The 14,885-nt window shown below is 46.4% G+C and overlaps 1 protein-coding gene across 1 annotated transcript in view; it reads right to left on the reverse strand.

Annotated features, from left to right (window-relative positions):
* LOC109998096 (carbonic anhydrase-related protein 10-like) overlaps positions 1–14,885 on the reverse strand; it is a 58,822-nt gene that overhangs the window by 41,449 nt on the left and 2,488 nt on the right. Inside the window, exon 2 of the mRNA XM_065964877.1 lies at positions 14,643–14,717. Coding sequence (XP_065820949.1) covers positions 14,643–14,717 — 75 coding nt within the window. The remainder of the gene's footprint in view (positions 1–14,642; positions 14,718–14,885) is intronic.

The following is a 14,885-nucleotide window of genomic DNA, read 5'->3' on the forward strand; positions in this document are numbered from 1 at the left end:
ATGGCTGCATGATTTATTGTCCCTTAAATATGATGTCAAACATAAACGGATGGCAGTAAAAACAATAGAAAAAAAATGACCTCATAATGTGACGCTGTGACACGAGACGATAAAACACAACAGAGCAGAAACAACAGCTGCAGAGACGTATGTGATGTACGGGAGGAAACCTGAGAGATGACAGAACAATGGAGGTGAAAGATGAAGGAGGTAGGAAGTGATGACAGAGGAGGAGGAGCCATGTCCCGTCCCTTTTTTAAAGGTCACATATTATCCTCCTTTTCTTGTTCCAAATCCACTCTGATCCTGTGTTTGATCATGTCTATAAACCCCTCTATTTCAGCCCTGCTCAGAACAGGCTGTTTCTGTGTCCGTACCTTTAAATATGTAAATGAGCTGTGTCCCTCTCTGGAAGGACTTGGGTGTCTCGTTGCTTTCTCGCTCCATGTCCTATTGTTTACGGTGAGAAGGCAGACTCAGAGGGCAGAACAAACACCTAGCTGTGGGAGTGTCACCCACCTGGGGGAGGGGCTACTGCCCTTTTTGATGTCATCAAGGGAAAATCTCCACACAGCCTGTTTGAGCACACATTTTCTGAAAAGTGGAGCAGGCAGAAGATGGAGAGGATGGACTTTTCTCATCATTGGAGGGTTTGTAGACAGACTAGAGACACATGTTAGAGTTAGAGGAACATGGAGAAGTGGATTTTATATAATATGTGACCTTTAATGAACAAAAAGGAGTCCTGTTGTCCAAGATGTGATTTGTCTTGGTGCTACAGAAAGAGCTTTCTCTACAGAAGACTCTAACAATGAAAACAATAAGGATCATGAGATGCGACTGGTTTGGACTTCTGGTTTTACAAGCCTTCAGTTTACACTAACAGAGATTTCAACAAAGGTAGCTGTCTGTCTTCTTGTACACCTTTACACCAGAGCAGCAATCGTAAAGTGAGACACAGTGCTGTTTAATGAGTACAGTAGTCGTGTGCATCCCTTTGACAGTACCTACAGTGTGGAGCATGCACAGTGTGATTCACAGCACATATTGCTGGTGCAGGTTTGTCTCCTGAGTTCAAACTGCAGCATGAAGCAGCTGTGTGATGTAACACAGAGAGTTCTGTGGGCTGCAGAGGAACACAGCTACACAACCAGACTTCAAAACAAGGAACAAACTTCAGAGCCTCCGCACGCTGAGATGAGAATCTTTTGCCTTCACATCCTGGAGATGGCTGAAATATACTTTTAGGGGGTTTTCTGTCTGTTAATGTGCACCGCAAAGAAAAAATAATGTGATCATGAGAGTTATTGCTGCAAATGTAGATGCAAAATTTGTGTTTTGCAAAGAAAGAAGGACGAGTCCCCAGCGTCCTTTTGCCCTATTTCTCTCTTTCTTGAACATATACTCAGCGTACAGTCGCAGAGTGAGCAGCAGACTCTGCAGCAGCCTCAGCACTCACACTCTCTGAGCTCCATTCAAATTCTGCTCGCCTGCGGTGCCCCCGGTGGTTCGGCTGGCTCGACGTTCCCTCAGCATCTGAAATCAGCGCCAGGACGCTTTCTCCGAGACAGACCCCTGCAGGAGGAAGCGAGGAGAACCATCACTCCTTCTTCAACCTTCGGTGACACAAATGAGTCCCTCGAGGGTCTGAGAGCCGATGTTTCTACTCTTAATCAGCCTGCAGGGTATCGGACTTCCTGTGCACACACAAGGCCGACAATAAAAACACAGATGTGTGTGTGTATGTGTGTCTGAGCTGTTCCTGATCTTATTGTGTTTTTATTCTCAGAGGAGAACAAATACCTCGAAGTTAGATAACAGACAGAAATATGTGACCTACATGTGTTTGTTCGGCTGCAGCCGTTTTCTACACTTTTGTTCTGACTCATTCAGAGTCAATGAAGTCGACTTAGAGGTGATTATCATCCTGAATAAAGTTAACATGTTCAGGTGAACACAAAGAGGTGACAACACGTAAACATGCAGACACTCCCGCTCACATGTGGTGTTAAAATAAGCCTTTTATTTTGGTTCAGTCTGACTGAGCTCTGACGTGTTGCTGGATTCAGTTCAGCTTCTCAAGGCTTCAAAGCTGTCAATCAAACTCGGCTGAGGACTGAACGAGCGGGTCGAGAACAGCTGACAGAGTTTGTTTCTGAAGTGACTGTCAGAAGCTCGACTTGAACATTTATCTTCTTAATGATTATAAAATAAACTCCTGAAAACAGAGAAAGAGATGTCAAAGTTCTCCATTAAAAACATCAATGTGGAGTTTGATCCACATTGATGATCCATGTTTTTCATATGACGTCAAGTTTCAGGAAGTGAAACTTAACGAGTACGTGCATCCACCTGTCAGATTCCTGCTCAGCCCCTCATCTCGGCCCTACGTCTCGGCCCCTCATCTCAGCCCCTCATCTCTGCTCCACGTCTAAGCCCCTCGTCTAAGCCCCTCGTCTAAGCCCCTTGTCTCAGCCCCTCGTCTCGGCCCCTCGTCTTGGCCCCCTCTGGCACATTACAGTCGAATTAATTCATTGGAACTCTTAACTACAGCAAACACATCGTCTGGGCGAGCACATGCACATTTATTACCGTAGCAGCCAGCGGTGGCTAAATGAGAACAAATCGCAGCGACGGCGTAATCACCGCCTGCATTAGCTCTAACGTCGTTATTGCCGTGAGTAATTGCAAGAAATGTAGCGAGCGGCCATGAGGCGTGGAGAATGTGACGGTGTAATGATATCAGGAGATTACTGAGATGGAGTATCATAACTTTATTCTCCTCTCTCTCTCTGTACTGTTATCCTCGCTCGCCCTCTCCTCTAGTCCTTTCTTAAACTGCTCATATCTCCTCTACTGCGTGGGAGGAATGTCGTCTCCTCCTCCTCTTCCTCTTCCTCCTCATATCTCCATTTCCTCCTCATTTTTTCCTCTCTGCCTTCTCTCCTGTGGCCTGAGAGTGTCTGCGAGGGTGTGTGAGAAAGATATTAAAAAGAAATAGAGAGACAGACACAGACGGAGATGGAAACTGTACAACAAAGACGAGGAGACGATACATGGATAAGAGCAGTGTGTGTGTGTGTGTGTGTGTGTGTGTGTGTGTGTGTGTGTGTGCGTGTGTGTGTGTGTGTGTGTGTGTGAGTGTGTGTGTGATCACTGACTCTCTGTCCTACTTACTGTGCAGCTCTCACAAAAAACAACCCTGAGCTGTGATATTACACACCCACAACACAAACACACACACACACACACACACACACACACACACACACACACACACAGAAATAACCACTTATAAACTCATATTAAACAACAGCAGTGGTATCACATCCCGCTCAGACACACGCCCCCATCTGAAAAACACACAAATAACACACACAACAATAACACCACGAGGTGCGACATTAATGTAAGTTGCCGGAGGTGATACAGTCTGCTTTTCACGTCTTCTTTTTTCTCCCCAGAGTGGGCTGAAAAGCCTTTCCCAGCATCCTCTCTGTCAGGGGCAGAGCAGAGACGGAGCAGACATATTTAAATTCGGCTTTTCTTTCCTTCAGCTCAACAAAACGTCAGCCTCAACATGTATTAGGTGAAATTTTCCCCGTTACAAACGATCATCTTCAGGCTGATGTCTGCTGACGTCCTCTGGAGACATTCAGGTGTCAAAAATACAAAATGTATCAAATCACATCCAGGAAAAGGAGGACAGTCATTAGTTATGTCTCTAAGGTTTTCATTTTACGTTCTGTAAAACTGATATTGTATCTGGATTTCCACAGGGCGCTATATTGGGTCCTTTGCTGTTCAGTTTGTAAATGTTGCCTATTTGCTGAATAATTTTAAAAATCTCATCATAATTTAAGTCTCAAACAAGTTAATGTTGTCTGTGAGCTGAGAACTGAAGATAATAAAGCTGCAGTGTCATATACAGCGGGAACAATCTGGTGAGTGAGTTACTCTCGTGTGTGAGAGAGAGAGAGAGAGAGAGAGAGGGGAACGATGTGCGGCAAATGAGCTACAGGTGGGACTCGAACCCGAGCAACCCGCCCCCAGGAGCCTCAGTAACAAACCTCTCTCTACAACCTGCAGCTTCAGCCTGAGTTACCTGAATGAATGTTTTGATTTCGTTGACTTTCCTCTCGTTTGGATCACATCTAACACCTAAACACACCTTCAGAACACACCTGCAAGTGTAGTGCATACAGCGAGAGATGCCCTTAAAGAGAACATGACCAACTCTTCAAATATTGGTTATAGTTTATAGTTGCAGGTGATTTTAATCAGTCAAACTTAAAGACAGTGCTCCCAAAATTTCACCAGCATGTTTCATGCAATACAAGAGGAAACAAAACTCTGGATCATGTTTACACAAACATCGCAGGAGCCTACACCACGACCCCCCTCCCCCACCTGGGACAGTCAGACCACCTTTCTTTGTTCCTCATCCCCAAGTACTCCCCACTCATCCAACGTGTGAAGCCATCAGTGACAACTATTAAAGTGTGGCCAGCGGGGACAGACTCTGTACTTCAGGACAAGTTCCATCACACAGACTGCAGTATGTTTGCTTCTCAGGCTACCTGGGGCTCTCACACAGACATTGACACCTACACCTCTTCTGTGCTGGATTATATCAATACTACCATCGACAGTGTTACAACATGGAAGCAGATCACCACGTACCCAAATCAGAAGCCATGGATGAACAAGGAGGTGCGGCTCCTGCTGAAGGCCCGCAACACCGCCTTCAGATCAGATGATGCAATGGCCTACAGCGTATCCAGGGCAAACCTGAGGAGGGGCATCATCAAGGCCAAGCACTGCTACAAGCTGAAGGTAGAGGAACACTTCTCCAACTTCGACCCCAGACGCATGTGGCAGGGCATCCAGGCCATCAGTGATTATAAACCCAGCAACTCCACCCCGAAAACCACAGATGTCTCCTTCCTGAACGAGCTAAATCACTTTTATGCTTGTTTCGATAGAGACAACAGGGAGACCACAACCAAACCTCCTGCAGACAACCAGCCCCTCTCACTCACCTCCACAGACGTCCACGCTGCACTGAGCCGGATCAACACTCGGAAGGCTGCTGGTCCAGACGGCACCCCCGGGCACGTGCTTAGAGCATGTGCGGAGCAGCTCACTGGGGTTTTTACGGACATCTTCAACCTGTCCCTCGCCCAAGCAGCTGTGCCAGCATGCTTCAAAGCCACCTCCATTGTCCCAGTGCCAAAACACTCCAGCCCAACAGACCTGAATGACTACCGCCCTGTAGCACTCACACCCATCATAATGAAGTGCGACTGGTCCTAGCACAACTGAAAAACTGCCTCCCACCCACACTGGACCCATACCAGTTTGCCTACCGCAGCAATAGGAGTACAGAGAATGCAGTTTCCACTGCGCTGCACTCTGTGCTCACACATCTGGACAATAACAACACATACGCACGAATGCTGTTTGTTGATTTTAGCTCAGCATTCAACTCTGTCATCCCCTCCAAGTTAAACACTAAACTCGGAGACCTGGGCTTCAACACCTCCCTCCGTCACTGGATAATGGACTTTCTGACCAACAGACCCCAGTATGTTAGGTCAGGACACACCTGCTCCACCACCATCACACTCAACACAGGCGTACCACAGGGCTGTGTGCTGAGCCCATTCCTCTACTCCCTCTTCACCCACAACTGCAGACCTGTACATGGATCCAACACCATCATCAAGTTTGCGGACGATACGGCGGTGATTGGCCTCATCAGCAACAACAATGACAGAGCCTACAGGGAGGAGGTACAGCATCTGGCCGACTGGTGTGCTGACAACAACCTGCTTCTCAACACCAACAAGATGATGGAGCTCATCGTGGAGGAGAGAAAGAGGAAGCACACACAACCCCATTCAACATCAACGGGATGGCTGTTGAACGTGTCTCCAGCTTCAAATTCCTGGGGACCCACATCACAGAGGACCTCTCCTGGTCCACTAACACCTCCAGTCTGGTTAAGAAGGCTCATCAACGCCTTTTTTTCCTGAGGACACTGAAGAGACACCACCTGTCTTCAGCTTTACTGATGAACTTCTACCGCTGTGTGATCGAGAGCATCCTGACCAGCAGTGTCACAGTCTGGTACGGAAACTGCTCTGTCACAGACCGTAAGACGCTACAGCGGGTGGTAAAAACTGCCCAGCACATCACAAGGTGTCCACTTCCCGCCATTGAGGACGTCCAAAGAAAACGCTGTCTGCGGCGAGCTCACAGCATCCTTAAAGACTCCTCCCACCCTGCCCACAGACTGTTTTCCCTCCTGCCCTCTGATAGGCGCTTCAGAAGCCTCTGGACCAGAACCAGTAGACTGAGGAACAGCTTTTTCCCCAGAGCAGTCTCTCTACTGAACTCTGCCCCCCGAACTCTGTCTCCCTCCCGAACTCCGCCCCCCGCTGACCCCCCTTCCCCTACACATCACCTCACACCCATCATCCCCCACCACTCCTCCTGGTCATACACACACATCTCTCATCCACCTGTATTATTGTATTATAGTATGTTCATATCACCTCAATAAGTTATCGACCTGTACAATATGTCCATATTCTGTATATTCTGTATATTATCTGTAATCTAGTATAGCATGCTCACTGCACCTTAATCTGTATATTATAATCCTAAAAATACACTTATATTTATAGCATTTATTTATATTTATAGCATCCCATTAATCCAGCCATCCATATATACCCAAATTCAAATTTTTTGAGTCTACATCTGTAAATTTTGTAATTACTTGTACATAGCACAGATTCTTGCACTTTCTGCATATTTGCACTTCTGGTGAGATGCCAAACCTCATTTCGTTACTCTATACTTGTATATGTGTAATGACAATAAAGTTGAATCTCATCTCAAATATGGCCCCTCATCACAGACGAGCAACATGTGATGAGCTGCATTATTTACTGAGCTTCTGGTGGTTTTAATATCTGTTCAGTCCCAGATCGAGCCGCTCTGCAGGCGTCTACACGAGCGCTCCTGCATCAGAGTTTAGAGCAACAATGAAGACTCGTACATGAAGACGTTCACTTCCAATGTTTTTCCCTTGAAATCATCGTTAAACGTCGATCATACTGTGGATTTCTGACATGATTCAAACTGTAGCTGCGGCTCAGAAGCCTTTCAGAGGTGCTGTGAGAGGAGAGAGGAGGCTTTTCAAACACGCAGCCTTGACACAACAAGAGAAATAAAGACGAGTTATTGAGACACATAATGAAATGAAAATAAAAACCTTCATGAGCTCAGAGGATCTGCAAAGCACTGACACAAAGCAGAAAACACATCATATGTTTTATCTCTCCAAGTTTCTCTCTAATTATTTTCTGCTGAAGCGAGCTGAACGGAGAAGCTCTCCTCCTGCTCCTCATCCTCTCTTTAAGCACTCCTATATATCTCTCACACACACACACACACACACACACACTCACACACACACACACACACACAGAGAGAGAGTCAGAGCGATGAGATCTAAGGAAAGGGCAGCTCCCAGGAGCTCTTGTTTTTCTTTAGTCCTCTCTCTCTCCCCTTCCCTCTATCTCCCTCCTCCTCCTCTCCCTCCTCTCTCTCCTCTTCCTCATCTCTCTCTTCCTCCTCTCGCTCCTCTCTCTTCCTCCTCCTCCTCCTCCTCCTCTTCCTCCTCTCCCTCCTCCTCCTCCTCTCCCTCCTCCTCTCTCTCTCTCTCCCTCCTCTTCTTCCTCCTCTTCCTCCTCCTCCTCCTCCTCTTCCTCCTCTCCCTCCTCCTCTCTCTCTCTCCCTCCTCTTCTTCCTCCTCTTCCTCCTCCTCCTCCTCTTCTTCCTCTCCCTCCTCCTCCTCCTCTTCTTCCTCTCCCTCCTCCTCCTCCTCTCCCTCCTCCTCCTCCTCCTCTTTCTCTCCCTCCTCCTCCTCCTCCTCTTCCTCCTCCTCCTCCTCCTCTCCCTCCTCCTCTCTCTCTCTCTCTCCCTCCTCTTCTTCCTCCTCTTCCTCCTCCTCCTCCTCTTCCTCCTCTCCCTCCTCCTCTCTCTCTCTCCCTCCTCTTCTTCCTCCTCTTCCTCCTCCTCCTCTTCTTCCTCTCCCTCCTCCTCCTCCTCTCCCTCCTCCTCCTCTTTCTCTCCCTCCTCCTCCTCCTCCTCTTCCTCCTCCTCCTCCTCCTCTTCCTCCTCCTCCTCCTCTTCCTCCTCTCCTCGCTCTCATGGCGAGGCCGGCACAGAATCAGATATAATGTGAGAGAAACCACACCAACACGCCGCCTGTTCTCTGCCCTCAGGATCTCACTGAACTTCATTTGCATTTCTCTTCAGGAGGAAGAGCTGGAACGTGCTCGATGATGAGAGAAGGACAAATAAAAAACGATGGAGAATTGGCAGGACTCCTTCACTATCTGACATTTGCACAAAACAAGATCTGTTATTATTCCATTTCAATCTGAGCCTCTCTGAAACAGAAATAGATTTATCTGTCTCTCTGTCCAGACGACTCGTGTTTCAGAGAAACGCTCCGGATGTGAGAATGGCACTTTAACAGTTTATTCAGTCTGCTGCACCAAGACAGCCAAGAAAGTCTGAGAATGAAGGGAATACAGGATCCAGTCTGACCGGTCCCAAGCCAGAAACAGACTATTTTAGAAGCAGCTTGTGCAGAACATGCAGAGACTGTTTGGAGGACTCACGGTTCACGTTCCACTGGGAGGAGAAATGACTCCATGACTTCAGGTGGAGGGGGAGCTCATGTTTATCAGGGTCGACTGTAAACCTTCAGACTTCAAATATGAAATATTACACACTGAATTAGTCTTCCAGAAAGACTGAGAGGAAACAGATTATACTTATAGAAATGGTTTCTGTAAGGAGATGAAAGAAAGAAAGGAAACAATCGACCGTCTCTGCCTTAACTTGAGCATTCAGATTATGGAAGGATGGACCTGAATGTGTGGACAGATTCATCCATCAGGAAGCTGATCACTGTAAACGTTTATATATAAATAAAGCTTAAAGGAGATCTATGATCCTCACTGTCACCATTAGTGATGTCAGTCTGGGACACATGTTGAGTAGCCGGAGATGGACAATGGCGCTCCCTGTTGAAAACACAATCATCGACTAAAGTGGCAGTGAACAGAGTCGTAGCGCTGACGGACCGCGTGCATGGAGTCTGTGGAAACTGACGTCAGGTCTCACCGAGATCTCTTAACATCTCGTTCAGAGCGACAGGAAACCACGTCCGGGGTTTAGTCTGGACATCCAACATGGTAACATCTTATGAATGTATTCAAAGATGGATCAGCAGAAGAGATCTCCTTAAAGATTTGGGATTTAAGAAAACTTTTGGTACATCAGAAGTTATATTTTATGTCAGTAAGAGAAGCTGATGCATCATTTTAACGATGTCATGTTTCTCTCTCTCTTTGGAATCTACTCAGTTTTTAGAAACAGTTCATGTTCAGTCCTTCTGCAGTTTGAACCTCAACATTTCACTTTTCACTCTGTCAAGCCGCGAGCTGAAGTCTGTTGACTGTTTTCTGTTTCGAGTTTGATCTTTGTGCTGCTCTGTGTTTAAAATCAGGACACTGTGACTCTCTGCTTCTCATGGCAGGTAAACGCTCGCAGAGAGAGTGGCCTCATCACAGCAACACGTTTCCTCTGAGCTTTGAAACGAGCCTCGAGTCGCCAACAAGTTCAAATGAATGATAGCAACATCTCCAGGCCGTTCAGGGGGGAGCAGAGGAGAGAAATGAAAGAGGAAACAAAGAGAGAGAGAGAGAGAGAGAGAGAGAGAGAGAGAGAAGGACGAGCGGCTGGGGACGAGACGAGGAGGAGGTGCTGCAGGAAGAAAGAGAGAGAGAGGCAGAGGAGAAGTGGACGAGCTACGAGGAGAGACAGGGAGGAAACGAGGGAACGGAGACGAGGAAGAGGAGATGAGAGGGAATGAAAGAGAGTGGAGGGAGAAGATAAAAGAGACGGCAGACGCACATGTGATCAAATATAGATAAGAACTTTAGAGCTGCAGAGTGAACCTGACGCCCCGAAACAGTCTGACGCACAAAAACACCAAAGACCCGAGGAGAAACAACGTCAGAGGGCGAGAGAAGAGAGGGAACTCTACCGGACAGAAAAACGGGAATGATACGAGTGAAAGTCGAGAAGAGAGGCCAGTGAAGAAAAGTCTCAAATATGTGTACTTCCATATGTCCAACAGGGGGCGACGTCACTGTTAAGAAGTCTAAGTAAATGTTTCCACTTCTCAGCTGATTTATTCCCTCAGTAAATATTAAGATCTCAATCTCTTCTTCAAGTCTTCTTCACACAGCTTGATGTTCATTTAGTGAATGATGGTCTCATTTAGAGTCACAGAGACCAGGAAGAGGGGGAGGAGCTACAAAGACAGCCTGAAAAACGTCTTGTTCAGCGATGTGTTTAAAAACAGTTTTAGATTCACAAACACACCGATCTCTGATCCAGTTATAACACATCCTCTGGGAGTGATGGGCCACTTTGAGGGGGCTTCCAGTGTCGGCAGTAGTTTGCAAAAGAGGACTCTGGACCAGGAAGTCTTTTGTTGTAATTGTCTGCAGTCCAACCAACAAACTTAAGAAGTGATAAAGGTCTGCAGAAACAACTTGTAACAAGGTGTCTGTTACTTGAGATAAACTGAAGTGCAATCATCGTTAAATGTCCCCTGATTGGTTCTGTACCGACTCTAATGCAGACTGCTTTGCTGCAATGACTGACATTCGATAAGGGGGCGTGTCTGTCAGTAAAAAGATGCCCTCATGTTTCCTCGCTCCTCGCTACCGAAATAAGAGACTTGAGACTTGTCCTTCAACATGGCAGCATGGAACGACTTCTGGTTCAAGCGAGGATCGAGGAAACGAGAAATAAGAGACGTGACATCGCCCCATGTGACAACCGTCGAGTAAAGGTGAGCCTTCAGGGGGCAGTAAAGACCCTGATAAGGCACAAGGCATCACTTGGAGGCTGAATAAGAAAAACCTGCAGGCTTTTATTTTTAGATTGTAATAACTCTGAATAAAATGTTGATCTGGAAAAAGCTGATAGCTGATAAAGCTGATATTGTATCTGGAGTTCCACAGGGCGCTATATTGGGTCCTTTGCTGTTCAGTTTGTAAATGTTGCTGAATAATTTACAAAATCTCATCATAATTTAAGTCCCAAACAAGTTTATGTTGTCTGTGAGCTGAGAACTTAAGATAATCAGAATCAGAAATACTTTATTAATCCCATAATAAAGCTGCAGAGTCATATACTTCTTCTTCTACTAAATTTGACTGATTTTTTTCCTTGCCAAAGTATTTTAAAAATGTATTTTTTCTGTTTAGAGGAGCGAAGACTTTCAGGATGAGGTCTAACTTGGTTTGGCACGTTCACAGCTCCTGCAGCTTCCCTCAGTTCTTCCATGGAACCTTCTGGGACATTGCTAAAATATCCTCCTCTTAAAACGCTTCAGTGTTAAACATTTTGTTGATTAATTTTCCCTCCCGTCATTTCTGTTGGGATTAGAGGTCGTCGGGGTTTATGGGACGTGAACCGGACTAATCCTGGGTGGTTTCAGTCTTGGCTGCTCGCTGAACGTGTGAAATAAAGAAGACAGATCTGCATGCTGCTATCTCCTCCTGCCAACACTCTCCATTGTTCATGGCATCTGTGCTGCATACTGTATCTTGTGTTAAATTTAGTTTCATACTTTATGGTGCCAGAGTGAGAACTCAGAGGCGGAGCGCGCTCTTATTGCCAGAGTCCTTCCTCTCTGCCTGCTTTCATCTCTCACTTGCTGCGTCTCGGTCATCTCACCGGAGAGGGAGCAGTGATTTCTGTTTGTGCTCGGAGGCTGCTGCACATCGTCTCTGAGCGGCCTCTAATCCGAGCCGACGGCAGTGAACATTGTGTGTGTGCGCAGGTGATCACAAGAAACACAACGCGTGAGGCGCCACCAGACAGTGACCTGAGTTTTACATCGTCTCACTTCTTATTTCTCTTTCTGCTGACTGTATTCCCTCCTCACGCCCACAAACAGCTTGAAGCAGACGTTTGTGGTTCTGCTGGCTCAGCTCTAACATGGAGCAGTGAGAGAGGAGACGCAGATATTCACTCTCAGGCTCCTGATGTGAGGAGGTGACAGGCAGCCTTTAAATACACCTCACACTCTCTCTCTCAGAAACTGATTCAACTCAGCTCATGAGTTTCAAACTTCCCCCCCGACCATCACCAAGGTCCCATATTATGTTTTTTCTGGTTTTATATGCCCTTTAGTGTGTTTTCCAAGTGTCCTGTGCATGTTTAGGCACATCTATGTGCAAAAATTCAAAGTCCGCGGAAACGCAGCTTCTCCTACATCCTCCTGTTAGCTGTAGCATTAGCTACATGTAACGCTCGGTTCTAGCCCCCCTCGATAAAAATTTGTCAGTCCGACGTCATTGTCAGTGTGAGATCACTGATCTAAGCCCATTGGCTCGTTGTAGCAAGCCGAGCAGCTCATGATGTATGCCCGTTAACTTCTGTAGTACGCCCACGATATGCCGTAGCCTGCAGTAGCACAGTAGTGCTAAGGTGCTAATGTTTACGCTCCCCTCGGACGGAGCCAGTGGCTGCATTCCAATTATGGTAAAAGAGGCGGGACATTTCCGAGAACCGTGCTGAGCAACTGACCAATAACGACAGAGCGGATCGGCAGACCAATCAGAGCAGACTTGGCCCACGTGGGGCTCTGCAGTGGGGGCTCAGCAGATCGTAGCTGAAAGACTCAGAGCGGAGAGGGAGCAAGGAGGAGTAGTACATGAAAACAGACACTTTTTTCGGACTTTAGCTATTGTGAACGTACAAAAGTAGGTACATAGATTAAATATACGAACCCCAAAAAGGGCAGAATATGGGCTCTTTAACTTACCTAACTCCTCGACTGAACGTCACTGTGTCTGCTCAGTGAACGCAGAGGTTAAGGTCAGGGATTTAAAAAAAACAACACAAATATGGACGATTTCAATCGATGTGTGATCAGTATCGTATCGTTTGGTGAGTTGAGAGTAAAGTTAGTTCCATCCCTCGTTTTGATTATCAACAGTAAACAGATTTTGGCGTCACCCTCCAATCCTTCACTTCCTGCTTCCTGCTTCCTGCATGGACACAACATGTTAGCACCATCAGTCTCTGAGTTTCCGCAACATGAATTAGTGTTCAGGGAGGCGGGGCTTCTTTTGCACTTCAAGAGGAAATATTTGAGGATTCCAACTCCATTTTTAAACACATGCACTCTTGAATATTTCTAAACAATTTCAGGAGGACTGCTCCTGAAATCCTCCTGATCTGGTTGTTCACACATGCACCTCACAGCGGGAGACTTTACCTGTCAGACAGGAGGGGTTTCCTGAAGTAGGACATGACGTGAAAAAGAACGAAGCAACAGAGTCCGCAATACGATGCTATAATGTGAATATTAAGAGTGGACTAAAGAGTGGAGCAGAACATACTGGAGAACAGGAAATATGCAGCAGCAGGTTGATTAGAGCACGGAGATGGTAGAGATGGCGTGCAGACAGTCTATGGTCGTGCAGTGATCACAGGGAATAAAGATCACCACCCCCTCCCACTGGCTCCAGGTGATTTCTCCTGAATATCTCCTGCTGCGTTCTCACATCAGCTCACTCTGACTTTCTGCAGAATAAATACGAGGAGGCTGGAGGAGAAACTCCGGGTGAAGAGAGAAACATTCAGCTGTTTGTGTTCACACATGACGCTCAGACTAAAACACTTCAGGAATTACAAGTGGAAGAAGTCTACATGTCAAACATAGACTCCAGATTTACAGAACAAATCAAAGAGAATTCTCCTTTAAAGGGTTAAAATTCTTCTCTGCTGTCTCCCTTCGATGCACATTAAAGAATAAATTGGATTACAGTAATCCCTCAGATTTCCATTTTATTAATTGTTGTTACTTTTTGTGGATGTTAATTTTTAGCAACACTAATTTCATGTAGTTCATTCAGTGTTGCACTCTGCATGATGAGAGTTTATCCAGAACAACAGGCGGTGTTTGGGATTGATCTGAAAACATGCACACTTAACCGCACTCTCTGGCTAACAGAACACTTATCGAAGCGCTGTAAAGAAACAAGCAGCACAACGAGCAGCCACTGTGAACGCCTTCAAACAGCAAGGAGTGAAACCTTCAGCCAATCAGAGAAGATTCCTCCTTAAAACAAAACAATCCCCTTGTTATTGAAACCAAGTCTTTTAATCAGCACTCACTCTGAGCCAATCAGCTTCAGATATCCAGAGCCTCACTCTGATCAATCTCAAACAAACTCATTTCATATCATCTTCTTCAAGCCCGTGTGTGTGTGGTCCTGCAGCCCGTGTGTGTGTGGTCCTGCAGCCCATGTGTGTGTGTGTGTGTGTGTGTGTGTGTGTGTATTCCTGCAGCCCATGTGTATGTGCGTGTGTGTTCCTGCGGCCCGTGTATGTGTGTGTATTCCTGCAGCCCATGTGTATGTGTGTGTGTGTTCCTGCAGCCCGTGTGTGTGTGTTCCTGCAACCCGTGTGTGTTCCTGCAGCCCGTGTGTGTGTGTGTGTGCGTGCGGTGGGTGGCGGTCTCTTACCTGGAACAAAGCTTCCCTGGACGACGTCCTTATACGCCCACCAACTGTCATCAAGCTTGGATGCGATTGGCTGAGCTGCGGAGGAACACACAGAACACAGCTCTTTGGTAAATGATGTTTCCTTTGAACATTTTTCCATCCTGACTTTGAAGCTCACGTTTCACTGCAGCTGCTTTTTAATCATCAGAAGCTTTTAGAATTATAATAATGACTCTTTTCATAAAAACAGAGTTATTGTGAAAG

The sequence above is a fragment of the Labrus bergylta genome, chromosome 16, assembly GCF_963930695.1.
Source record: "Labrus bergylta chromosome 16, fLabBer1.1, whole genome shotgun sequence".
NCBI classification, from domain to species: Eukaryota; Metazoa; Chordata; class Actinopteri; order Labriformes; family Labridae; genus Labrus; species Labrus bergylta.